We start from the raw sequence: 27,955 nt of genomic DNA, 5'->3' as shown, positions 1-27,955 counted from the left end.
GTGCCATGGGGCACACCGTAGGGAAGTATATAATATACGTCCATTCATTAATGGCTTGGAGCATCGTTCAGCCTACTTTCTCCACCCATGCCATCAAGATCTCCCTCGGGTGCTCTCCATTTAATAACACATGTTCCATCAGGCGTCAGCTGTTTTTGGAACCTAGAATTATTGCGGTTTTATTTCCAAAAAGGAGAGCAAATCAAAGTAGGCGCGTCATTGTTTCCACCGTTATAAACATGAGTACTGAGCTACGTTCTCGCTGTTCTTTGACTGGGTCCTCACCCGTAAAGCCTAGCTTATCTGATCTGCGTTGCCACCAGCCCAGGATAAGGGATGGCAGATGGATCACTGAAAGCGTTGCTGCTTCTTTCCTTAATGTTTTCCGAGCGGACCCTCGCTCTTTCGGAAGCAGAGAAGAAGGATCTGGTCAATGCTCACAATGAGTACCGCTCCCGAGTGATGGATGCTTCCTACATGCTAAGAATGGTAATAGACTACATTCTATATGGAAACCAGTTTGCGTGAACATCTTATTATCTCACGGTTGGCAATATTGATATTAGACTGAATATGAAGTAATTTTGTAAACATCTGCTGGACGAACGAATTTGGATTTCTTATAGTTGCAGAACAGGATTCTAACTGATTTGCGATAAAACTACACGGCGGCACTCTAACAAAGCTGGATTCTCCAAAGCAAAGGCTGTAATCAATTAGCACATCACGACTTGAACCAAACACATAGAACACACGAGTTTCCAAGTGTTTACAGGAGAGCGACATCTTACAAAATTCATCAAATTTTATGTTGTTTCTGGAGGCATCCGGGGAAAACAACAAGTTGCTTTCGGAACCGTGAAAAAGCCCAGCCAATGAGATAGGCTGCCCATCTCTCTGTCTCTGTCTGTCTCTCTCTCTGAATTGAGTTAACTGACATTGCATGTGGAAATAAGGGTGTTGATGTAAATTATGTACTGTACCATATTTTGGGAGATTGAGGGATTATTTTCTATTGGACGTATATAGGAAATAGTTTGTGAGTGGGTTACAAACAAAAAGTGCCGGTGATATTCTGCAGGTTAGGCGATAGAACATCGGCGGAGAAAGAGCCAATGTTTATGCTTCAGTTCAGGGAGTTTTCGTTGTAGCTTGCCTTCATCAAAAGTGATGGAGTCCATACCCCGTCTTGTGATTGTTACCAATTTCTGTCATTAAAGCATCCGTCAGTGATGGAGATTGGATTAATCAACCCGCAGGTTTTACATCTATGCGGTTTGGTTCGTTCACATCACATTAATATAACACTGTTCTCGGAGACGGAAGATGTTGGAATCTGGAGCAACAAATAGTCTGCTTGCTGCTGGCAATTCCTCCTCGCTCTCCAGATGCTCAGCCCGCCAACTTCCTCCAGCAAGTTGCTTAACACTGTTCCCGGTTAAATTATGTGGTAAAGGACAGATCCAATTCGAGTTATAAAATGCCTGGAAATCAGTTATAAAAAGTTATTTATTCTTCCATTTGAGAAATCGTCTTAATAATTTGCCAATCCTCAGTTATTTTTATTACAATTATCCTCTGAGGTTTCTGATTCTGAAATGTGTTGAAGATATTCACGACCAGCTTTCCTGTGTTGACATCAAGAATTATTGCTGATTCGTCCAATAAAAATTTCAGAAATTGTAATATCTTCTCAGTCATTAAAATTCCTGTACAAAATCATGTTTAAAGGAAAATTGTACTATTTTTTTCACGGCATTGATGATTTCCCTTAAGTTACTATTTTATGCTTTGACATCCTTGTTTAAAATGTACTTGGACAACTTCTTTCATAAACTTACGTTGGACAGAATACAAGAAGACCTGAGCTTTGCAGTTTGACCAGTTTTCTTGATCTGAGCATTCTGAGCAAGTACATGGGGCTGGTGGCTGAAAGAGCTAAAGAAAGCGACTGTAACTTATCTATCATTCTACATTTATTACTCTTTCTGAAAGATCACAACATTGTTCCCATGACCCTGAGAGGCACCACTAATCAGTTTGCCAACAAAGAATCAACTTTGGCAAACTGTTGGACTACAGAAGCCCATAATATCCACTCTACACTAAGTCTGCACTCTCTGTGACTCCTGATGACAAATGCTCTAGACCATGACTCTAGCTACCCCAGATGAATTTCCTCTCTCACTGGCTCCAAATACCTACTGTAGAACTCTTTAAAGCTTCACCTTCATGGCTTCAAGAGCTCAAAATGCTGCCAAAGCCAAATTCCCCAAAATAAGATTGTCTTATGTTTTTCCAATGTTTGCCATCACAGGTAATAATGATTAATGATCTCTTATTTTCCCTCTAGCCCAATGTTGCCTGCAATTAATTAAAATCAACTATTTTGCATTATTGTTTACCCTAGTTGACTTTGGTTAGATGGTGGTGATTCAATACAGTTTTTCTGATGAAGGTACACTCACTATATTGGTTGAATGGTTTAAGTCAAATATTGATGAAGCATCTGCAATATGTTTCAAAATTAGAATGTTGTTTGACATAGAAGGATTCTTGTGTGCTTATTGTTCATCTCTTTCTTCATGGTAGAGGATGTGGGAGAGTGGTGTTATAGGAATAGCCCTGACAAGAAACTGCAGATTATTTTGTAGTTTCTGCACTTACAGTAAACACTGTAAACACTGCACCTACAGTAAGCCAGTGATACAGAAACAGAATATTTGAGGTGCTGAATTGGGCTTGCAAATCAATTAGAATGACTTGTTTTGTTACTGCAGTTTCCTGTTTCCAGGTACTGTACACCTGACATGCCTGGTAAATCGTAGAATGTCTTTGGTCAATTCGGAGGTGAATCACTTTCCATGTGTGACACAAAGGTTATTTGCTATCTATCATTCAATGATTGAATATTGTCCAAGTCTTGCGTCCAGCAATGGACTCCTTCACTTATTTTGTCCGTGCCTGGACCAAATCTGGTATGAGACTTAAAGCCAACTAATCAAGAAAACTGTTGGTGTTAAGTTTGATATGATAGAGCAATGACAGTTTCCATTACTTTGCTGATGATGATGGTCAGTCATATAGGCAACTGGCCAGATGAAATCTGCCCTGCCTTGGGTGAGCAGCTCTTAGACAATTCTCAAAATGATCAGATAGATGCAGTGTTGTATCTGTATTGGAATGGTTATCAGTTCATTTGTTCAGGTTGTTCAGGAAGCAAGGCGAATAATGGAAATCAGAAATAGAAAGCAGAATATTGTATGTGGACACAGTCAGCAAATCATGTTGCCTTGCCTGTTGTGCTGCTCCAGCATTTTAAAAAACAACTTTGATCACCTACAATCAAGGCAAACATTTTTCTGTGCCTGTCCTGGATACCATTCTTTCCTCTGAATGAGGGCAAAATGTCAAGCCAAGACAGATAACAATCTCTTTTTTTATAATGCCTGAGCTATCATAGTATTTAGTTTGGATGCGATAGACCTGATATGACACTGAACTGTCACGATTAAATGGAGCATTAACAAACTCAGGCAATTGCGAAGCAAATATGTACCTCTAATCTAATGTACTACATTCAGTAGTCACAATGCATCCTCCGCTACAATGGAGAAACAAAAAGCCAACCAAATTATCACTTTATGGAGCAAATTCATTTGGTTCCAGGGAGGGATCATAAGCTTTTAGTTGCCTTGAACTCCAATCCCCCATCCCACTCTCACCTTGATCTGTCTCTTTGTAGCCTTATGCATTGTTACAATGAGGCTGAGTGCAAGTTTGAACATTGATACCTCATTTTCCTTCTGAGCACATTGTGGTTTTTGAGACACAACATCGCATTCTCCATCTTTAATTAACCCACTCTTTCTTTCTTTTTGTATCAGAACTAGTCATTTCTGCTGTTAGTCTTCTACCTGCTATTATGGATCAGTTTTTCCCTCGCCATTTGTAATCCTGACCTGATTCCACAGCCCTTCTATTAGATTTACATAACACAGACAAGAAAGCATAATCATCATCCAATTGTCCAATTTATTCATTTGACCTTAACTTGCCCTATCACAGATATTCTCTTGGTCCTGTCTATTCCTCCTGCAACCTTTTCTGCAGCTTAAAATGACATTTTTTATTATCTCATGTCTGCAATTCTAATGAAGAGTCTCTGAGAATGAAATGTTAATTTGGTTTCTCTTTCCACAGTGCGGACTTGATTTTTATTTATCAAGAATTGATTTGTGGCCTTATTTTGAGTTAACTAGTCTACATGTTTACTGATCCATACATTCATTTATTTTGTTTTTAGAAATGGGACAATGACTTGGAAGAACTTGCCTTAACGCATGCAAAGGAATGTATTTGGGAACACAATAAAAACCGAGGACAAACTGGTGAAAATTTATATTCAGTTACTGGGACAGTTGATCTGAAATTAGCTGTTGAGAAATGGTATTTGGAAGCTGCAAATTATACATATGATACAATGGAATGTAGTCCACTTAAAATGTGTGGACACTTCACCCAGGTATGAAATTAAATTATACTCTTAAAATGAATAGGCTTACATTACCAAAAATCAGAAAATGGCAGGTGCTGAAAATCTTAAATAAAAACAGAGAATGGCAGGAACACTTAGTAGGTCAGGCAGCATTTGGGGAAAGAGAACTAGAGATGACATTTCAGGTCCAAGGAGCTTCATCAAACAGAGGATGTTCATTCTGTAACATTTCCAAAGGGAATGATTTATCAGAAAACATTAGTTAATGGTTTCTTGTCACGTAACAGATCTTGCAAAGGAATATGTAGTGACCGACCATGCCATATGCAGCTGCATTTCAATACCAGTGACTTGCATTTTCTTTGGATCCATCTTCAATGTACTAGGTTATATTCTAAACCTCCAATATCAAGCCAGTGCTACTTTTCTGCCCTTTCTCCCTTTTCTCTCTCCTCCTGCTCCCCGTGAAGGAGGTTTTGGGTGTCTCATTGAAAGGCCTGGATAGAATGGATGTGGATAGGATGTTTCCTATAGTGGGGGGGATCCAGGATCAGAGGGCACAGCCTTAGAATAGAATGAGGTTCCTTGGAACAAAATGAGGAGGAATTTCTTTAGTCAGAGGGTAGTGAATCTATGGAATTCATTGCCATGGATTTTGGATCTCCCTCTCCCCCTCCCACTTTCGAATCTCTTACTAACTCTTCCTTCAGTTAGTCCTGATGAAGGGTCTCGGCCTGAAACGTCGACTGTACCTCTTCCTAGAGTTGCTGCCTGGCCTGCTGCGTTCACCAGCAACTTTGGTGTCTGTTGCTTGAATTTCCAGCATCTGCAGAATTCCTGTTGTTTGCGTTTTTAAAACACACTCCTTGTACTGGTTCTTCTCTCTCCATGCTGCACCTTCATTTTCAATCACACTGCGTCATCTTCAACCCTTTGTCACTCCCACCTTTCATCCCCTCACCCAGATCCACTTATCACCTACCAACTCTTGCTCCACCTTTTCATACAACCAAACTCTTCTCTAACCTCAGTCCTGTGAAAGGCTGAGACTTGAAATGTTGACTCTGCATTTCCCTCCATTGATGCTGCCTAACCTGCTGAGTTCCTCCAACGTTTTGTGTGTTGTTCTTGATTCAATGCCTGCCTGACATATGACACAGCTGTCCAGAAACTTGCTGTTCAGGCTTGAACAAGTTGCATTCTTGGTATGGGTGAGAACTGATTCATGATGATGTTTGCACTCTTTTTTCTCAGCAGTGTCAGAAAGTTAAGGATATTTTCTTGGCATAGGGAAGAGCTTCAAATGAATAAACATGCTGTTCTTTATAACTTTTCATGTTCACAGGTTGTCTGGGCAGATAGTGATAAAGTGGGTTGTGCCAGCCACTTTTGTGATGTATTACAAGGTCTGACTGACAATAACTTGTCTATTTTGGTGTGCAACTATTCCCCTCCGTAAGTATAAATATTAATAAATTCTTTACAGACTCCAGTCTATGTTAAAATATGATACATGGTATTTGGTAGAATTGGTAAAAAATATGGTACTTTCACACTAAAAATAGGATGGTGGCACAATGTTCAGTGCTGCTGTCTCTCAGGTTTGATACACACCGTGCTATTTTGTATTTTGCTCTCCATAATTTTGTGAATTTCTACCTGGTACTCTGATTTCCTCCCATGTCTCAAAGATTGGCTGAGTGAGCTAGGGCTTATTGCTTTTGAGGAAAGGAAAATAAGAGGTGACTTGATAGAGGTGTACAAGATGATAAGAAGCATACATTGGCGGATAGCCAGAGATTTTTCTTCCCAGAGTAGAAACGTCTAACATGCACAATTTTGACCAGATTTGGGGGAAGTATAGAGGGGTAAGTTATTTTTTACACAGAGTATAGTTGGTGCATGGAATGCTCTGCTAGGGTTGGTAGTAGAGGCAATTACATTAGGGACATTTAAGAAACTGTTAGGCGCATAGATAAAAGAAACATGGAGGGCTATGTAGGAGGGAAGGGCTAGATTGATCTAAAGAGTAGGTTAAAAGATTGGTACAACATCATTGGCTGAAGGGCCTGTACTGTGCTGTAAAGTTCTATGCTTGTATGTTGGTAGGGTAGGTTATGTGGCTACTGTTACTTACCACTTTGTGGAAATAAGAGTTAAACTATCAAAGGGCAGGTGAGAGAGAATAACTTGCCAGCGTATTGTATAGGGAAATAAGAGGGGGAATAGGACTGAAGGATTGTGAGCCAATTGTGAGCCATCTTAGACCTAACGGATTGAACGTGCATAAACAGTAAGAAATACAGATGCATTTTCTCAATTAGTTTTTGTTCCTGAAGAAGAAGAAGAAGAAGAAGAAGAAGAAGAAGAAGAAGAAGAGGAGGAAGAAGAAGAAGAATAGCCCTTAACTCAGCAGTGGAGTTACTGGGGCACCGTCTTTTGACGTTGTTTCCGTAGTAAGCTATTCTTGTTTTACGAGGCCGAGTTGCTAGTTCCACGCTCAACCTGACTTGAATTCAAACTCGGGAACCTTTGCTCCAGAGTCCGGCGCTGATATTATTGTGCCACCAAGTGGGACTTTGATCTTTAAGAGTTGCCCCAAATAAGTGGCTCCTCTGATGAACCAATGGCCTAATTAACCAGAATCCACTGTCACTGGAAATTGGGCACTTTTGTAAATTGAAAAACATACATAATGCAATGTATTTATATTTATTTTATCGATTTACAGCATGGAATCGGCTCCTCTGGCCCTTCGAGCCATGCTGGCCAGCAATCCGCCAATTTAACCCCAACCTAATCGTGCGGCAATATACAATGGCCAATTAACCTATTAACCAGTATGTCTTTGGACTATGGGAAGAAACCGGAACACCCGGAGGAAATACAAGCAGTCATGGGGAGAACGTACAAACTCCTTACAGGCAGCTGCAAGAAATTTAATGTAATGTCAGATGATTTGCCAACACAATCATTATATTTCCTTCTTTTTCAGGGGCAATGTTCTTGGACAAAACCCGTACAAAAAAGGAACTCCCTGCAGCGAATGTCCTGATGGATTTAAGTGCATTGATAATCTTTGTAGTGAGTATATTTTTACATTTTCTGAGTTGGTTATAAGTAGACATCTTAACAGGGAACCTCCCTGAACATTCTCCCAAACTGAAAGATTATCTTTCAAGAATTCAGAGATCCACACCCTTTGAATTCCTTTTCACTTAAACATTATTCGACCTGACTCATCACAGCTTTAAGGAAGCACCAGAATCAAAAACTACCCTTCTGTACATTCTGATCTTAAGCCAAAGTCAAAAGTTGAATCTGTAGCCTTACCATGTTTCTGAGACAACAAATCCAACCATTTTGGTTCCATTCATATTTAACTAAATATGATTACGTATTGATTAACAAACAGCATGGTAATCTATATTCACCATTCTTAACGCAACTTTTGATTAGTGAGGTTTCCTGGACATTTTTGCTCTGCAATGCAATTGGCTTTATGATGGGTGGTTAAAACTTCCCAACGCATCACTGTCATCAGCCTACCAGCTATCAAGGACACTTGTAAAGAAAGGTGCCCGACAAAGGCCAGTAATATCAGGAAGGATCCCACCCTCCCTGTTTATGGATTGTTTGACCCACTCCCATCAGGGAAGAAGCTACGCAGCATCCACGCCAGGACCACTAGACACAATAACAGTTACTTCCCCCAAGCCATCAGGCTGATCAGCACCTTCACACATTTACCCACCCCACCACATCCGGTAAGACTCGCGGTGGTGGCTTATGTGTTTACATCAATACGGAATGGTGCAAGAACTCTGTGCTGGTTTCCAGATACAGTACTGCTCATCGCTAGTGGAGTTTGTGACTGTTAGATGCAGACCTTTTTATTTGCACGGGAATTCACCACCGTCATTATAGTCGGTGTCTACATTCGCCCCAGCGCTAATGCTAAGGAGGCGCTCGCTCTGTGAACTGTATGGGGCTATTAGCGAAGTGCAAAACGCACACCCTAATGGACTGTTTATTGTCGACGGAGATTTTAATCACGCTAACCTTAAGTCAGTGCTCCACAGATTCCATCAACATGTGGACTTTTCAACGAGGGGGGAGAACGCGTTGGATCTTGTTTACACAAACATTCCCGACGCGTACCACAGCGGTTACTCTGACCACATCTCTGTTATGCTAATCCCAGCATACAGACCGCTCGTCAGGCGCTCCAGACCAGCTCAGAAGCAGGTGAAAACCTGGCCAGTAGGAGCCATCTCTGCTCTTCAAGACTGCTTTGAGCACACTGACTGGCACATGTTCAGGGAGGCTGCGACCGATGGCGACTCTACCAACTTAGAGGAGTACAAGCTACATCAGCAAGTGCATCGATGATGTCACTGTGGCCAAGACCAGCACTACACGTGCTAACCAGAAGCCATGGATGACCGCGGAGGTGCGTGCGCTGCTGAGGACCCGTGACTCCGCCTTCAGAACAGGCGACAAGGCAGCCCTAACAACTGTCCCGGGCCATCAGAAAGGCAAAGCTTGTACATGCACAGCGAATCCACGGCCACTTCCAGGACAGTGGCGACACGCGGCGCATGTGGACCGGCATTCAGGACATCACCAACTACAGGACAACATCACCTGACTGTACGGGTGATGCCTCCCTCCCAGATGCGCTGAACAACTTTTGCGCTCGGTTTGAGGCAGATAATGACGTGGCGGTGAGGAAGACCACCTCTCCTCCAAATGACCAGGTGCTATGTCTTACCCTGGCCGATGTGAGGAGAACCCTGCGCAGGGTCAACCCACGGAAGGCCGCTGGACCAGACAATATTCTTGGCAGAGTGCTTAGAGGATGTGCAGACCAGCTAGCAGATATTCTCACTGACATCTTCAACATCTCCCTGAGCAGCGCCGTCGTTCCTACGTGCTTCAATGTCGCCACCATCGTCCCCGTGCCGAGGAAGTCTTCAGTGTCCTGCCTCAACGACTACTGTCCCGTCGCACTCACATCCATCATCATGAAGTGTTTCGAGAGGCTCTTCACGAGGCACATCAAGACCCTACTGCCCCCCTCACTGGACCCCCTGCAGTTCGCGTACCGTCCCAACCGCTCAACAGACGACGCCATTGCCATCACTCTCCACCTGGACAAAAAAGACACGTACGTTCGAATGCTGTTCATAGACTTCAGTTCGGCATTCAACACAATCATTCCTCAGAAACTGATTGGAAAGCTGAGCCTACTGGGCCTGAACACCTCCCTCTGCAAATGGATTCTAGACTTCCTGACTGGGAGACCTCAGTCAGTCCGGATCGGAAGCAGTATCTCCAATACCATCACACTGAGCACGGGGGCCCCTCAGGGCTGTGTGCTCAGTCCACTGCTGTTCACTCTGCTGACCCACGACTGTGCTGCAACACACAGCTCGAACCACATCATCAAGTTTGCCGATGACACGACCGTGGTGGGTCTCATCAGCAAGAATGATGAGTCAGCATAAATAGAGGAGGTGCAGCGGCTAACGGACTGGTGCAGAGCCAGCAACCTGTCTCTGAATGTAAACAAAACAAAAGAGATTGTTGTTGACTTCAGGAGGACGCGGAGCGACCATTCTCCGCTGAACGTCGATGACTCCTCCGTAGAGATCGTTAAGAGCACCAAATTTCTTGGTGTTCACCTGGCGGAGAGTCTCACCTGGTCCCTCAACACCAGCTCCATAGCAAAGAAAGCCCAGCAGCGTTTCTACTTTCTGCGAAGGCTGAGAAAAGTCCATCTCCCACCCCCCAACCTCACCACGTTCTACAGAGGTTGTATTGAGAGCATCCTGAGCAGCTGCATCACGGCCTGGTTCGGAAATTGCACCAACTCAGATCGCAAGATCCTGCAGCGGGTAGTGAGGTCAGCTGAGAAGATCATCGGGGTCTCTTTTCCCGCCATCACAGACATTTACACCACACACTGCATCTGCAAAGCAAACAGCATTATGAAGGACCCCACACACTCCTCATATAAACTCTTCTCCCTCCTGCCATCTGGCAAAAGGCACCGAAACATTCGGGCTCTCACGACCAGACTATGTAACAGTTTCTTCCCCCAAGCCATCAGACTCCTCAATACCCAGACCCTGGACTGACACCAACCTACTATACCCTCTACTGTGCATATTGTCTTGTTTATTATTTATTATTATTTATTGTAGTGCCTGAACTGTTTTGTGCACTTTATGCTGTCCTGTATGTATGTTATGTCGTCTAGTGTAGTTCTTGTGTTTTTTTTCTACGTAGTTCAGTGTAGTTTTTGTATTGTTTCATGCAGCACCATGGTCCTGGAAAACATTGTCTCATTTTTACTATGTTGTGTACCAGTAGTTATGGTTGAAATGACAATAAAAAGTGACTTGACTTGACTTGACTTGACTTGACATCGCCCCCCACCCTCACTACATTATCATTTCCTGTCAAAGTCACCTTATGTACAGATTCTCCTGTACCTAGTAACACTTTATGTACATACAAACAGTCTATGTATACAAAGTAATCTGATGTATTTATATTAATTGAGTTCTTTATGCTTATTGTGTTTTTGTGCTGCATCAGATCCAGAGTAACAATCATTTCACTCTCTTCTACACTTGTGTACTGAAGATTGACAAACAAAAATCTTGAATCTTGAATTTTATCATTACTGACATTAAAAAGCTTTCATTAAAGATAGGCAAAGGTTTAACTAAACATCTGAAAATCATAATATGATTGGAGCTGCAAAGAATTTTAATTTTGATATCTGTGAGAGCTCCAGAGGCCCAGCTTGTAACAACTGTACAGGTGTCAAAGTGTCACTGTGTGGAGTTATCGAGGGGCAAGTCTTAACATTTACTGCTGCGTTCTTTCATGAGCTCCGACAACGAGAACTTGATTCTCTTCAGCTTTGACCTTTATTTGTCTGACCAAATTCTAAATTAATAATTCAGGAGTTAATTTAATAAACTGAATGAAAACAGGAATTAGCACATTATGTTAAAGCACTTTGTTTTTTTTATGAACTAACGTGATTGAGGAAAGGGAATGCAGTTGAATGAGGCACAGTCACAAAGGGCTGGGTTATAAATTTTTGATATGCATTATGAAGAAGGGTTTGATAATGACTCATTCAAAAATTGGATAACAAAACTGCAGCCCATTTAAAATACCACTGGCCGCATGGATAGGAAATTGGCTTAAAAGGGCAGATTGCAAGGCAGACGTACGTATTTCAGTATGAACGAGAAAGACTGCCATGTTCTTCATGTATGGGTTTAAGTATAATTGATTTTTGGTATATGTTAATTACATAGAAGCGTGGGGTAACACTTCTAAACTTATCAATGACACCAGGATTGAAAGTGTGCCGAATAATGAAAATGAACATGGTATTTTAGTGCACCGAGTGGGGCTGCTGCCTCGCATCTCCCGCAATCCCGACCTTTGAATGTCATGTCACTGTGTAGATTTCCTCCAGGTGTTCAAGTTTTCTCCAAAATCCCATAGATGGTGGGTTGATCAATTAATTGGGAGCATGGAATCAAACTCGGGAACATAGAATCAGCTTCGCCCCCATTTCTAGTTGATCTCGCCGATTAATGGCCAGGGAAGATTGACACCAAGGGGGACGAGAGCGGGTGTTCAGCGGCGTCTGCCTGCGAGTGACGGGCCTCTTGCTTGCTACTCCCGGAGGAAGGTGCCTGTGTTCGATCGGTTTCTCTCTCCCCCTCCCTTGTTGCTGCTGGCGTCTCGGGTCAAGGTTTAATTGACACGGTTTGAGGACTGGACTTTATGCTTGATGTTATGGTGTGTTTCTGCTTTCCAGTTGCTCTTTTTTTCGTTGCAATTTTGTGCGATTATGATCGGGACGGACACGGATGCGGGGTGTGGGGGAAGATATGGAGGCTATGTTCCATTTGTGGGTCGATGTGGCGAGGCGGAACACCAGCTGGCATGCACGAGATTTGCTCAATGACTCTATGAGGGTCTTGGAGAAGATGCAGAAAAGGGTTACCAGAAGGATTCAGGGGATTAGGGGATTTTAGCTGCGAGCTTGCAAGGCGGCACAGCTAATAGAGTTTATGCCTCCGCACTCCAGTGAGCACTGCGCCCAGTCAACACCAGCTCCGGGAGACCGGGAGCAGCACAGGAGCCATCACCCCCAGCTCGGAGAGTCCGAGAGCAGAGCAGCGTCTGGCAGTCTCCCAGCCCAGAGAGGTGACCAGCGGCCAACCTCCCACCAGTCACACCACCGGCATCGCCACACGTGGGGGAGGATTATCGTCAGTACCCGAGCCCGTAAAAAGAGCAGGATTTCACCAAGAACTAATTATGGACTTAAAACTGGCATCTTTGAACGTACACAGTGTGAAGAGAACAGCGCGATGTTTCAACGCTTTGCAGTATCTGGCCGATGTGACTTTCTCATAGGAGTGTGAGCTACCACATCTCCACAACTACCGGAGGCAATAGCGATGGTGGCCCCATGGTTTGTCTCTGTGGTTGGGCGGCGATGATCGTCAGCCTAGGGATTCTGCTCCGGGGAGCCAACTTCTCAATCACCCAGGTCAAAGAGGTGGCTAGGGATCGCCTCCTCGTGGCAGACGTAATGCACCGAAACACTCCGCTCCGGCTAATTAATGTGTACTCCTTAACTGTGCGGAGTGAGTGGCTGGCCGTCCGCGAGTAGATTCCGCCGCTGTTGGCGACGTCCTAGACGGTTGTTCTGGCCGGTGACTTCAAATGAATCACTGATGCGGCTGCACGAACTGGTAGTGCCGACAGCAGGCTGGACAGCACCTCAGATTCCTGATGGAAACAATTAAAATAGCCAAGTCGCGCTACGCCCTACGCCTTCAACACCACTGCAGGCGGAGCACAACGGTACCACAATCTACCTGGTCACGACTGGACGACCCAGCCCGGATTCCCGATCGACATCCTCTTCTTCTCCGACTACTGCCTTTTCTGAGTCTCCTGTCACCGACAGAGGGGTGGGGCATGGAAGCTGAGCGTTCAGCTGCTGACCCCGGAGCTAAGGGACTAGAGAGACAGTCCAGACCATCTGGCAAAATACCTCATCACTAAGCCTCACCAAAAGGCACCAAGACCCTGTCTGGCTGGCGGTGAGACAGGCGCTCCCAGTCAGATCCCCAGAGTATCACCCCCACGCCAGCAGCCGCGGGATGACAGTCGTGGGAAAGAGACAGTAGCTCAGCTCTTTGCAGACTGTGGGTTCACAAAGTGGGTCTGGAGAAAGAAAGATGAAAGGACCTGTGTCACATTTGATCCCGAGCAGCTGCACGATAGAGGACTCTCTCATTTAGCGGCTGTTCTCAGGGACACACAAGGAGACACAAACATCCGGTGCTATTGGCAGATCAACTATGCGGACGCTCTTTGGGTTGGCTCGAAACTTGCTGATCTCCCAGCACATCGAGACGTCCGCGGAAAAGGTGCTGCCAACTGGCACATTCCGGGCTGCAAACAATATATGCGGCACTGTTTCTAGACAAGTGTACTCCCTACAGATTCCAGTATCATGCGTATTAACTGAACAGATGCCGGGTGGGGCCTAATATGTCCAATAAATAGATAAACGTGTAAGTATAACTGATTCTCTCATTTTAAACCCTTCTACCGGCTGAGTTCCCATCGTCATCCGAATTTTATATAAATGCCGTCCTTTCTTTTCCTTATCTCAACTTTGTTGGCGTGGTGATTGAACAGGTTTTTAAAATTATGGCTTTCAGCTCCTCCTCATGCAAATACACCACTACACTGATATATACTTAATTTTAAGCAAGAACGTCTGCCATCTCAATTCCTTCAATCCCAGCACGGGCAGGAACCCACATGAAATGTGTACACAGGCCTAGACTCTGCAACCTCAGCAGATGTAGTCCAATCTCAAGAAGAATTGTCTGGCCAGCGATTTGGAGTTCCTGTTTTCATAGATGACAAGAACGAGAATGAGTCAGAGTGCAGAAATACATAATCAGGACGTACTTCTTTGGCCCATACCAAGGCTAAAATGATAGTAACAATCTCAGATGTGAATACTGATATTTTGTCTGATACTCATTTTAAATAGTTACCTGAAACTTTGGAACATTTCAGAAATACCTGTGTGACTTGTCACTAGACCTTTAGAACCACCTGTGTAGATAAGCAAGAATCCATAATCTCCGCCTTGCAACCGGCAGAATCCTGAATTAGAAGGTGGGAGAGGGGAAGGAGTACAGGTTAGAAGGAGAAGCCATGTGAGGGGGTAGGTAGGTGGGTGGAGGAGCGTGTGAAGTGAGAAGCTGTGAGTTAATGGGTAGAAAAGGTAAAGGGCTGATGAAGGAGGAATCTGATGGGAGAGGGGCCGATTAGGAAAAGGGGAGGTGCAACTAGACCTGGGTGTCATTATACACCAGTCATTGAAAGTGGGCATGCAGGTGCAGCAGGCGGTGAAAAAGGCGAATGGTATGCTGGCATTTATAGCGAAAGGATTCGAGTACAGGAGCAGGGAGGTACTACTGCAGTTGTACAAGGCCTTGGTGAGACCACACCTGGAGTATTGTGTGCAGTTTTGGTCCCCTAATCTGAGGAAAGACATCCTTGCCATAGAGGGAGTACAAAGAAGGTTCACCAGATTGATTCCTGGGATGGCAGGACTTTCATATGAAGAAAGACTGGATGAACTGGGCTTGTACTCATTGGAATTTAGAAGATTGAGGGGGGATCTGATTGAAACGTATAAAATCCTAAAGGGATTGGACAGGCTAGATGCAGGAAGATTGTTCCCGATGTTGGGGAAGTCCAGAACAAGGGGCCACAGTTTGAGGATAAAGGGGAAGCCTTTTAGGACCGAGATTAGGAAAAACTTCTTCACACAGAGAGTGGTGAATCTGTGGAATTCTCTGCCACAGGAAACAGTTGAGGCCAGTTCATTGGCTATATTTAAGAGGGAGTTAGATATGGCCCTTGTGGCTACGGGGGTCAGGGGGTATGGAGGGAAGGCTGGGGCAGGGTTCTGAGTTGGATGATCAGCCATGATCATAACAAATGGCGGTGCAGGCTCAAAGGGCCGAATGGCCTACTCCTGCACCTATTTTCTATGTTTCTATGTTTCTAGAGTGGACCATGGGAGAAGGGGAAGGAGGCAGAACACCAGAAGGAGATAGTAAGCTGCTAATTGTGGCAGCCACCTGGCCTTGCTACCATAGCGAGTGGGTATGGGAATTTAATGAGCCACTAAAGCCTTGATTGTGCTGAGGTTCTTGAGCTTTGCAGCTGTGCTTGTCCATATGAATGGAGAGTATGTACTGGAAAGCTTTTAGATAGCTTTGATGGTGTGGGAGGCAATATATTCATTACTGAGGACTCAAATTCCACCATGCTGTAGTTGTTGCCACAATGTTAATTAGGGTGGGTTCATTCATTCATTATGTACCGTGTCTTATGACATGGTTTGCCATTCCAAGATGGGTGACCCCAGCCATTATCAATACTCTTCAGAGATTGTCTGCTTGGCGTCAGTGGTCAGATAACCAGGACTTGTGATGTGGATCAGCTGCTCAACGACCGTCCACCTCCCACTCCCGTGGCTCATGTGACTCTGATCAGGTGGCCCTGGGTGGGGGGGGCTAAGCAGGTGCTACACCTTGCCCAAGGGTGACCTGCAGACTAGTGGAGGGAAGGAGCCCCTTACACCTCCTTTGGTAGAGACGTATCTCCACTCTACACCCAAATTAGGACAGGTGCATCTTTTAATTTGGTTACCAGTTCAATTGTGGTTCTAAGATATTGGTGATGTTGTGCAAGGTTAGTGAACAATGGCTGAGTTACCAAGGTTCAAGAATCAACTTCATTCACATTAATATTTAACATGTATTGAGAATTTACTGTGGTGTGTTGCTGAGGCCACAGCATGCAACAGAAAACACCAACATTCAACAACTATAAAAAATAAAGAATTATACTTAGAGGTTAAATGTTGGATGTGGGATAAAATATGTATAAGTACATAAATACCAGCATGTATTTACAATGTAAACAGCATTATATACAGTGATTTAAAGTGCTACAGTACAGTGAAGGGCTAACCAGAATGTTTTATCAGATTAACTGCCTGGGGTGGAAGGGCGGGGGGAAGAAATTGTTAAACTGGTGTGAGGTTTTTGTTTTAGTATCCCTATAGCGCTTTCCAAAAAGGAGCTTTTGGATAAGGCAATTTGCAGGGTGGGTACTGGGTTCTCGAGTTCAAATCCCTTTTACCCTTTGTGTAAATATTCCCTATTACTTGTTTTCAAACAAACCCTAAATGTTACCCAAGTCCTTCAGTGGGCTGAAATGAGGAGGTTTGATTGAAAGTATAGTTGGAGCTGAACATAGTGGAACTGTAAAGATGCAGTCTCCCCTCCATATTGTACTTATAACTGAGCAGACTTCAGTTACATCTTAAGAAAATTTTGAGCTCTGACCATCGACCAATCTGGACATCAGAAGTTTGCAAGGAGGGGATTTCACTCAGGTCCACTGCCCGAGTAGAAAAGGCAGCACTGGATCGCAGCAACTTATTTCAACTCTGACCAGCGACCAATCGGCCTTTGGGATTGATTAGCAAGAACAAATTAAAGGAAGGCAGAGGCCATTGCTGCGGCCATCATCTGAGTGGACAGCGTTAGAGTGGACCTTGAGGCTTTAGCCCTTTGAGACTTCAGCCAGAGAAGGCGAAAAAGAAAAGCTCTAGGTAATTTTTTTTCTTTCCCTTTTCTACATCTGCTCAGTTAGGACAGTAGCAATGCCAGGCCAGATAGTTGAATGCTCCTCTTGCGGGATGTGGGAAGGCAGGGAGACCTCCAGTGTCCCTGACGACTACAACTGTGAGAAGTGCATCCAGCTGCAGCTTTGAACAATCCGCGTTAAGGATTTGGAGCTGGAACTGGATGAACTCCAGCTCATTCGGGAGGCTGAGGGGATGATAGATGGGGCATGTAGAGAGGTAGTTACGCCCAAGGTGCTGGGCACGGGAAACCAGGTGACAATTAGGATGGGGAAAGGGTTGAAGGAGACAGTGCAGAGTACTCCTGTGGCCATCCTTCTCAACAACAGTTGTCCCACTTTGGATGAGTTGGGGAAGGGCGGGTGATGACCTAACAGAAGAAAGTTGTAGCAGTCAGGTCTCTGGCACTGAGTTTGCCTCTGTAACTCAGAAGAGGCACTCTGTGGTGATAGAGGATTCATTAGTCATGGGAATGGACAGGAGATTCTTTGGGTGAGAAAGAGATTCCTGGATTGTAAGTTGCCTCCCAGGTGCCAAGGTCCGGAAAATTCTAAAGTGGGAGAGTGAACTGCCAGAGGTTGTGGTCCATGTAGGCACCAATGATGTGGGTAGGACGAATGACAGGTTCTGCATAAGAAGTTCAGGGAATTAGGTGCTAAGTTAAAGGACAGGACCTCCAGGGTTGTGATCTCCGGGTTGTGACCCGTGCTACGTTATAGTGAGGCCAGAACTAGGAAGATTATACAGCTTAACACATGGCTGAGGAGTTGATGTAGAGGGAGGGTATACGATTTTTGGATCATTGGGTTTCTCTCTTCCAGGGAAGGTGGGACCTGTACAGAAGGGACAGCTTACACCTGAACTGGAGGGGGTCTAATTTCCTAACAGAAAGATTTGTTAATGCTGCACGGTGGGACCTAAACTAGAGTTGTTGGGGGATGGGAAGCACAGTGTCAGAACAGTTGGTGGAGAGGTTGCGGAGACATGTTGGTAAGACCTCAGACAAAGTCAGGAATCAAAAGGTTGAGCATGGTGTGACTAGTACCCTGAGCTGCATATACTTCAATGCAAGAAATATCGCAGGAAAGGCGGATGAGCTCAGAGCATGGATCAACACTTGGAATTATGACGTTGTAGCCATTACTGAGACTGGTACAGGAGGGGCAGGACTGGCATCTTAATATTCCGGGGTTTCCATGTTTTAGATGTTTCAGATTGGGAGGGTTTAAAGAGCGAGGGGTGGCATTACCAGTCAGGGAAAATGTCATGGCAGTGCTCTGGCAGGACTGACAGGGGAACTCATCTGGTGAGGTGTTATGGGTGGAACTGAGGCATAAGGAATGCACGACAACATCAGTGGGGCTATATTACTGATCACTCAACAGTCCTAGTGACTTGGAGCAACAAATTTGTCAAGAGGTTGTAGACTGTTGCAAGAAACATAAGGTTGTTATAGTGGGTGATTTTAATTTTCCACATGTTGATTGGGACACCCATACTGTAAGAGGACTAGGTGGAATAAAGTTTGTTGAGTGTGTTCAGGAAAGTTTCCTTAATCAGTATGTAGAAGGCCCAATGAGTGAGAGCATGATATCTGCTATTAGGAAATGAGACAGAGTAGGTGACAGAAGTTTGTGTCAGGGAACACTTTGCACCTAGTGACCACAATGCCATTAGTTTCAAAGTAAATATAACAAAATAGGTCTGAGATTCTAAATTGGAGAAAGGCCAATTTTGATGGTGTCAGAAATGATCTGGCATGTGTGGATTCTGTTTTCTGTTTTCTGCCAAAGCTGTCCTTGGTAAGTGGGAAGTTTTGAGAGCACAACCTGTGTATGTGCCTGGTAGAATAAAAGGAAAAGGTTACAAATGTTGGGTGTAGGGAACCTTGGTTTTCAAGAGCTATTGAGGTCCTGGTTAAGAATAAAAAGTCGGTGCATAGTAGGTATAGGCAAGTAGGAAAAAAATGAGGTGCTTATGGAATACAAAAAATACAAAAAATACAAAAAAACACCTAAGAAAGAAATCAGGAAGGGAAGGCTAAAGTAAGGCATGAAGTTGCTCTAGCAGACAAGGTGAAGGACAATCCTAAGGAATTCTACAGATATGTTAAGAGCAAAAGGATTGCAAGGGACAAAATTGGTCTCTGGAAGACCAGAATGGTACTCCGCATGTGAAGCCAGAACAGATGGGGGAGACCTTAAATGAATTCTTTGCATCTGTATTTACTTAGGAGAGGGACATGGCATCTATAGAAGTGAGGCAAAGTGGCATCAACTTCATGGACAATGTACAGTTTACAGAAGAGGAAGTATTTGCTACCATGAAGCAAATCAGGGTGGGAAAATCCCCAGGGCCTGACAAGGTATTCCCTCGGACCATACGGGAGGCAAGTGCAGAAACTGCTGGGGCCCTTTTAGCGACAGGGGAGGTGCCAGAGGATTGGAAGATATCCAATATTGTTCTGCTGTATACAAAAAGGCTCCAAACATAAACCACGAAATTATAGGCCGATGAGTCTGACTTCAGTTATGGGAAAGCTTTTGGGAGATATTCTAAGGGACCGGATATATACTGTAAGTATTTGGACTAAGTACATGGACTGATTAAGGATATCCAGCATGACTTTGTGCATGGTAGTTCATGTCTAACCAATCTTAGAGTTTTTTGAGGAAGTTACCAGGAAAATGGATGAAGGCAAGGCAGTGGATGTTGTCTACATGGACTTTAGTGAGGCACTTGACAAGGACCTGCATAGGAGGCTGGTCAAGAAGGTTCAGTCACTTAGCATTCAGGATGAGGTAGTAAATTGGATTAGACATTGGTTTTATGGGAGAAGTCAAAGACTGGTAGTAGAGGATTGCCTCTCTGATTGGAGGCCTGTGACTAGTGCTGTGCCGCAGGGAGCAGTGCTGGGTTGTTTGCTGCTTGTCACCTATATCAATGATCTGGATGATAATGTGGCTAACTGGATCACTAAATTTGTGGATGGCACCAAGCTAGGACAGTGAGGAAGTCTATCATGGCTTGCAGAGGGACTTGCAACAACTGAAAAAATGGGATTAAAGTGGCAGATAGAATTTGATGCAGACATATGTGAGTTTTTGCCCTCCAGTAGGACCACCCAGAGTAGCTCTGTCACAGTGAATGGTAGGGCACTGAGGAGTGTGGTAGAACAAAGGGATCTAGGAATATAGATCCATAATTCATTGAAAATGGCATCACAAGTACAGTAGATACGGTTGTAAAGAAAGCTTTTGGCACATTGGCCTTGATAAATCAATGCACTGAGTATAGGCAATGGGATTTATGTTAAGTTTTATAAGATGTTGGTGAAGCCTACTTTGGAGTATTCTGTGCAGGTTTCGTCATCTATCTACAGGACAGATAAAAGCAAAGTTGAAAGGGTACAGAGAAAAGTTACAAGGATGTTGCTGGGTTTGGAGTACCTGAGTTATAAGGAAAGATTCAAAAGGTTAGGACTGTATTCTTAAGAATGTAGAAAACTGAGAGGAAATTTGATTGAGGTATACAAAATTATGAAGTGTACAGATTGGGTCAAAGCAGGCAGGCTTCTTCCACTGAGGTTGGGTGGGACTTCAGCGAGAGGTTATGGGTTAAGGGTGAAAGTTGGAAGTTTAAAGGAACATGAGGGGAAACTTCTTCACTCAGAGGGTCATGAGAGTGTGGAATGAACTGCTATGCACAAGTGGTGCATGCGAGCTTGATTTCAACACCTAAGAGAAGTTTGGATAGGTACATGGATGGTGGTTGTATCAAGGGCTATGTCCCCTACTCATGTCGATAGGAGTAGGCAGTTTAAATGGTTTTGGCACTGTCCAGATGGCTGAAGGGCCTGTTTCTGTGCTGTACTTCTCTATGACTCTAAAATGAATGTCATGCCTCTGGAAACAATTTTATGTTTTGAAAAGTACGGCTTTACCTCACAGTAAAATGATCTTGTCAACCCTTGCTGACTTCTGTACAGTTAGGACTGGTTCATAAAAAGCAACATTCAAATCTAGCTACCTAGCAAGGGGAGAATCTCACAAAATCAGAGGAAGTGATTTTAAAATAAGCTTAGAAGTTGGTTTTTTAAATTTGTTTTACAGCATCTGAGCAGGATCTCAATTCAGGGCCAGAGACACCTCCAGAACCATCACCGATACCAAAGGTAGAAGAAAAACCAGAGTTGGAAGCCAAGCCTGAACCAAGCCTAGAGCCAGAGGCAAAACCTGAACCAAGCCTAGAGCCAGAGGCAAAACCTGAACCAAGCCTAGAGCCAGAGGCAAAACCTGAACCAAGCCTAGAGCCAGAGGCAAAACCTGAACCAAGCCTAGAGCCAGAGGCAAAACCTGAACCCAAGGTGGATCCAAGGGCAGAGCCAGAGGCAAACCTGGACCTGAGCCAGGAAACAGAATCTACACTGGAACCCATGTTGGAGCCGAGGAGAAAGTCAGAGGTTGGGTCAAGGAGAAAACTGGTGCCAAAACCAGGGCTCAAGTCCGATTCAACAAAAAATGGTAAGAAACGAAATGATCTCTGCTAACATTGTTATTTCTCTTTTCATGTCCAGCTGCTCCTTGCCCACTTTCGTTCTTCTGAACTCAGGTGAATTCCATTCTCGCCAATCTGAATACTCTTCTCTTCACAAAGATGGAATTTCTGAGAGTTTAGATATATGTATACTTTTCCCTCTACTCTAAGAAGAACCTGCAGAGCTGGAGCTACTATCTCACTTTTAAAAGTCTCAACTTGCTATCAAACCTTGCAAACTCCTGAATAAAACCAACAAAGTTTGCCTTGCCCCCGTTTAGAACTTAAACCTGTAGTGTAACTAATCGCTGACTGCAAATCTTACAAACAATGGTGGCATAAATAGTTACTGCTCAGAAAAGGCACTTTAACAGAGTGTCACGTGTACATTGAACCTGGTCTGCTTTATAAAACCAAAGATCCTTAAAACAGTTGCCAAAAACACACGTGTGTGTGTGTGTGTGTGTGTGTGTGTGTGTGTGTGGTTTGAACACTGATTGAGTATTCTGCAGAGTTAGTTCAATGACAGGAAAACTAAACTCGAGTAACAAATGCAACTTCTTATCCAGATGCAAAAGCAACATGGAAAGTATGATTTCAGATCCGATCTAAATTAGAAATGTAACTTTATTAAGGATGACTAATATAAACCAATTCAACAAAAGTAGAGACAGGTGGAGCATTTTGTTTAGGGCCATTGCTCAGTGAATTTCCTTGCATTGACTGTGAACGAGGTGGGGCAGCAGTGACAAACACAACTGTTGAAACTATACCACTCTCAGTATTTTTAACTACAAGAAGTTATGTCATTATTTCATAAGTGAAAATACAAGCAACTTACTACTTCTACTTTATTCTTTAACAGATACTTTGCAGCATAACTCCAACAGGATCTCAGCAGTCAGCTCAAGTACTCTTCTGATATTCACCACAGTATTGGTTTTGTTGTATTCTGTGTAAAATTAAAGATAGTTTTTGTACTCTAACTAAACTTCCTAATCAAATAATTTCCATGGCGATCTCTGAACTTGACAGGAAATCTACACAGTTGTAAAATCTAAAGTGAAGTTAAAGACTAAAAAACAAGAGAAAATTTGCAGATGCTGGAAATCTGAGCAAAACACACAAAATGGTGGAGGAACTCAGCAGGCCAGGCAGCAGCTATGGAAAAAATTGCAGTTGATGTTTCAGGTGGTCCTACCAAAGGGTTTCGGCCCGAAACGTCGACTGTACTTATTTCCATAGATGCTATCTGGCTTGCTGAGTTCCTCCAGTGTTTTGTTTGTGTTGTTAAAGACCAGAACATCAGTTCCTGAAATATATTCAGTTTTATTGATAGATTAACGACTAATGTTTGGAGCTTTTGAAATTGCTTTAACTTGTATATTATTTTAATATTGGTTTTTCAAATAGCAAACATGTGAGGGGCATATGAGTTCAAGCACAATGTTTACTGTGTTTTGATTTAATCTAATGAACACCAAGAGATAATTTGAAGCTGCCATTTCTATACTATTCCTTTTTTTCCAGCCTTAAAGGTATGGAAAGTTTCAAAGAAATGATTTGATCATCATTAGTATATTGTTATTAAGTTCATATTGGTGATAAAATTTGAAGTAAAATTACTGTTAATTACTGAGGAGCTAATTCAACAACAGAACAACTGAAGTCAAACATCAAATTAATTTCTCTGTTGTATTTTCGTAAAATTTGCAGTATGTATTTTTCTCATTCTTAAACTTCCAGCTGTCCGTATAGAATGTACTGTTATTTTTACAAAAGGTTCGGTGTTGCCATCAGTGAGAACACATGAAAACATAAATGTCCATTCCAATGCCATTGGTCCTTTAATCTACTTCATTATTCTAGTGAGGCTGAAATTCAGTTAAGTTATTACTTTCAATTCAAGGACACTTTAAATAGATGAGCAGCTCTTGATTAAATCTCTGCATGGGCTGTTTTGCTGTATATTTCAGATTCTGCTTATTTAGGTTAATTATTATGAGTACAAAATGGCCAGATTTCTAACCTAAGGTTTCATTTTGTCATTTCATCTTGAAACCAGACAAAAGGTTCAAATCTCAATGCTGAACTGGTGTTGATATTTTGTCCTTAGTTTCAAGCTTCAAATATTTTATTCAGGGGGATAATTCTCCAGTTAATTCACCATAGTAATAAGGCCACTGACCCTCATACATTACTAGCATACTGACTAGACCTCTCCAAGATTAGTGGTTATAATAATTAAATAACTTGAATCGACGATGTACCACTGAGGAGGGTGATGGAGGTGGAGGGGTGGAAATAATTGTAACAGTAGTGCTTGAAGGCTGTTGTGAACAGTTAAATGAGTTTCCATTTAAAGGTAATCAAATGGTTTCAAGGACAAAATACCCACAGCTTTTGCGAAGTTTTCAAGGTATTCGACTTGAAATAAAACAAACAAAATCTGTAAGTAGTCTGCATCTGTGGAGAAAGAAACAAGAATTAAGATTTCAGGTCAATGGCATTTTAAATATCTGCCTCTTTTCAAAAAGATCAATGGGAAAACAAGGTAAATGTCATTTGCAGTGTTGAGCAAGGTAGGAGGAATCCGCAGCTGAAGCATGAAACATTACATCATCCTGACCTAAACTAATACCGGATAAACTGGATGTCTGCTTCAATGGGTAGGGTATAAGGAGACAATGGACAATCTGGTATGAGATCACAAAACATATTATATTGTTGCATGACTGGGGTGGTTCTTCCTGGATATGGAAGACTGAAGTAATGAGAAATTGTGGACTGGCCAGGAGAAAGGAGGCATAGGTCAGATGCAGGCACACTGGGATCAAGTGAATCCCTAGAGGCAAGAAGGAGGTGTAGGAGTGTTCTCAAGAAGGATATTTTATTTGGCGGCAATAACAAGAGTACGAGATGACTTTGAGAGATAATATTAAGGAGAATCCAGATATTTTATAAGTACACTAAGGGAAAAGAATAACTAGGGAGAGGATAGAGCCTTTCAAAGACTAAACTGGGTTGCTACTGTATATGTAGAGATGAAGATGATGAGCAAGGTCCTCAATAAATATTTATGAGGGGCATAATTAGGGTGAATGCACTCAGTCTTTCTTTTCCCAGGGATGGGGAACCAAGAACTAGAAGGCATAGGCTTAGGGTGAAAGGGGAAAGACTTAATAAAAACATGAGGGGAATTCTTTTGTCCCCCACCGAGGGTGGTATGTACTGTATGTGGAATCAGCTGTCAGAGGAAGTGGCTGAGGCAGGTGCAGTAAGAACATTTCGAAGACCATTGGACAGCTACATGGATAGGGAATGTTTCAAAGCTTATTAGCTAATTGCAGGCACATGGGATTAGCTTGGAGGCATTAACCAGTTGGGCCAAAGATCTGTTTCTGTGCTGTATGATTCTGTGACTCTAATTAACCGTGGTGAACTTACAAATAGGTATGGGTAAGTCTGCAGATTTGATATTCTTCTTTTTATGCCGTAGTACTCCCGCTAAAAATATTGAATTAAAGAAATTCATAAACGTCATTTTATTTTTTTTTTGCAAATCTCTAAACCTTTTACAACCCCATAATTGGTGAATAAATTCAATTTTGGAATCAACCTATGTAATGAAAACCTCTGAAGGTTTTTAAGAAAATAGTTGTTCTGGGTTTTCTAATATTTGAGTTAATTTTCTTACGGTTCATGCCTGGAATAAAATTGACTGATGCTCCTTAAGCATAGTTACATCAGATAAGGAATCTTTAAAGAGTAAATGCATTAAATAGCACAAGAAGTACAAAGGATTCAAGCCAGTAAGAATTGAGGGATCTCCTTTGCCAATTTTCCCATTTTCTCCTGTATGCACTTCCATTAAATTACAGTTTCAGATGAGTAAAATGGGATCTTTGATGCTCCCATAACATTCTGGCACGTTAAAGAAAAAACAAATTAATTTCTACTGTTGGAATTCTTCCCTTGAAGGCTATAGGCAAATTTTCAACTATTGTGGATGCATCCTAGATATAATGGAGTCCTGTTCTGATGTGGGCTCAGCCACATTGCTCAGTGATAGTTTAGCTATGCAACATACATATGGTTGAATAGATACCTTCAACTTCATTATCATACTTTAATAAGGAAGATAATGAATTTACATTTTAAAACAATTTAATAATTACATTGTTGGAGATAATTATGTTTATATGAACTCTGTTTTAATTTTACTCCTATACTGTAAATTAGTTTTACCATTATATTATGAAATTATGCCACAGATTACTATCAGATTCCTCTTTTTGTGGATGATGCAATAAAAAGTGAAAATCTGTCAAATAAATCATTAGTTTGTAAATGTGAGCCTCTGCTTCTGATTCAGTCAATTCATTCACAGGGATTAATCAGACCAGAGGTTATGACATTACTGGCCCAACCACTAAGTGAAAAGAGCAGATCAGAAATTTGGTGCAGTGCAAAGAGCGACTTGAATTTTGAACCCTCCCCCCCACCCCACCACCATAACTTTCCAGCATCTCCAAGGCACATGTTAGTGCTGTGATGAGACATTCTTGATTGGATGTATGCAGCTTTAAACAACAGGTTAGAAGTGTGATCCATCCAGGATAAAGCACTAGATTGGCCATCCTCAGTATTAACACATCTGGCCTGCCATGTGTACTAGTTGTAAAGTACATTACAGTAACCCAGCTGACTCAGAAAGCAACTCCCTTAAAAAGACCACTGAGGACGTCACATTCACTTCAACATTCTGACATGGAATATACTATACATACAGTGGATTTTGGTTAATTGGGACGCATCAGGACCAGTACATTTTGGCCTAATTAAGTTGCTGCCCCAATTAGTTGAAACTTCATGGAAACAGTTAAAAAGACAAAGAACCTTTTAACTGGGGGAAAAATTATGTATTTAAATGAAATACAGAACAAATTAGAACACTACCAATACTTCTACAGCCCGATAAAACTGTGTATTAGCTCCTAATAGTTATCAACGGAGGAATTCATCTGGGGTATGCTGCCAGGTTCTTTAGATTGACTGTAAATGAACAAAGTCAGCACAGACACCTGATGCTGATAATACTTTCAATGATTGCAACCTCTAAATCTTCATCGTCATTGTAACATTCAAGATGATTGTCGATACCTTCAAATTCTTCATAGTTCCTAACTTGCTGAAGAAGAGAAGTTGTTTCATTTTCACACCCGGTCGTTTCTGGCATCTTCGAGTCTGAATGCTTGAAACTGCAGTGAGCAAAACGGTTCTGAATTGTCTTACTGCTTATTTCTCGCCAACTATCAGTGACAAAAATCACTGCTTTTTGAACACAAACACATGTAACTGGCGCTATTTAAAACCTGTTCACTCTAAGCATAGAGTAGTGCCTAGTAGTCACACAAGCGCACACAACTGACATTAGTTTGGAAACTGTTCAGCGACAGTCTTCTGTCCCAATTAACCGGAATAGTTTTCCAAATAAACAAAGAAAATCCTGACTGTATTCTTGATTAGCGTCTGTTCTTTAGTAGTTGTCCCAAATAAGAGGCCATCCCAATTAGTCATGAATAGTCATGGAGCACTGCAGCACAGAAATTAACTCAATAACTTTCAGTAGGTACATTTAATGTCAGAGAAGTGTATACAATATACATCCTGAAATTCTTTTTCTTCACAAACATCGACAAAAACAGAGGAGTGCCTCAAAGAATGGATGACAGTTTAATGTCTAATGTTAGAACCCCAAAGCCCCCCTCCCATGCATAAGTAACAGCAAGAAAATGACCCTTCTCAGCCCCACCAGCAAAAAAGCATCAACACCCTCCACTGAGCACTCAAGCATGCAGTAAGCATCAGTAAAGACAGACTTGCAGTACCCCAAACAATACTCATTCACCTGGTAATTCAACATATCACAGGCTCTCTCTCTCCCTAATAAGGGAAAAAGAGGTGTCCCCGTTTTACAGCGAGAGGGAAGACATATTAAACAGGAAATTAGAAATGTGTGCAATAAAGGAACAGCAGTTATAATGGGTGACTTCAATCTACATGTAGACTGGGTGAACCAAATTGGTAAAGGTGCTGAGGAAGAGGATTTCTTGGAA

The 27,955-nt window shown here is 42.6% G+C and overlaps 1 protein-coding gene across 1 annotated transcript; it reads left to right on the top strand.

Annotated features, from left to right (window-relative positions):
- The first annotated feature begins 226 nt into the window (after positions 1–226).
- Positions 227–26,145, top strand: LOC134355527 (peptidase inhibitor 16-like). Its single transcript, XM_063065527.1, has 6 exons — positions 227–489; positions 4,307–4,525; positions 5,844–5,953; positions 7,494–7,582; positions 21,413–21,823; positions 22,702–26,145. The coding sequence occupies exons 1-6, from the start codon at positions 337–339 to the stop codon at positions 22,794–22,796; spliced, it is 1,077 nt and encodes a 358-aa protein (XP_062921597.1). The 5' UTR covers positions 227–336; the 3' UTR covers positions 22,797–26,145.
- Positions 26,146–27,955: the final 1,810 nt, after the last annotated feature.

Source organism: Mobula hypostoma, chromosome 13, assembly GCF_963921235.1.
Source record: "Mobula hypostoma chromosome 13, sMobHyp1.1, whole genome shotgun sequence".
NCBI classification, from domain to species: domain Eukaryota; kingdom Metazoa; phylum Chordata; class Chondrichthyes; order Myliobatiformes; family Myliobatidae; genus Mobula; species Mobula hypostoma.
This window is presented reverse-complemented; position numbering and strand designations above follow the sequence as displayed.

Coding starts and splice junctions, on each gene's coding strand:
- LOC134355527 (XM_063065527.1), top strand. CDS start 337: ATGGCAGATGGATCACTGAAAGCGTTGCTGCTTCTTTCCTTAATGTTT. Junction 4,526..5,843: donor TGTGTGGACACTTCACCCAG/GTATGAAATTAA, acceptor TCATGTTCACAG/GTTGTCTGGGCAGATAGTGA. Junction 7,583..21,412: donor GTGCATTGATAATCTTTGTA/GTGAGTATATTT, acceptor TTTGTTTTACAG/CATCTGAGCAGGATCTCAAT.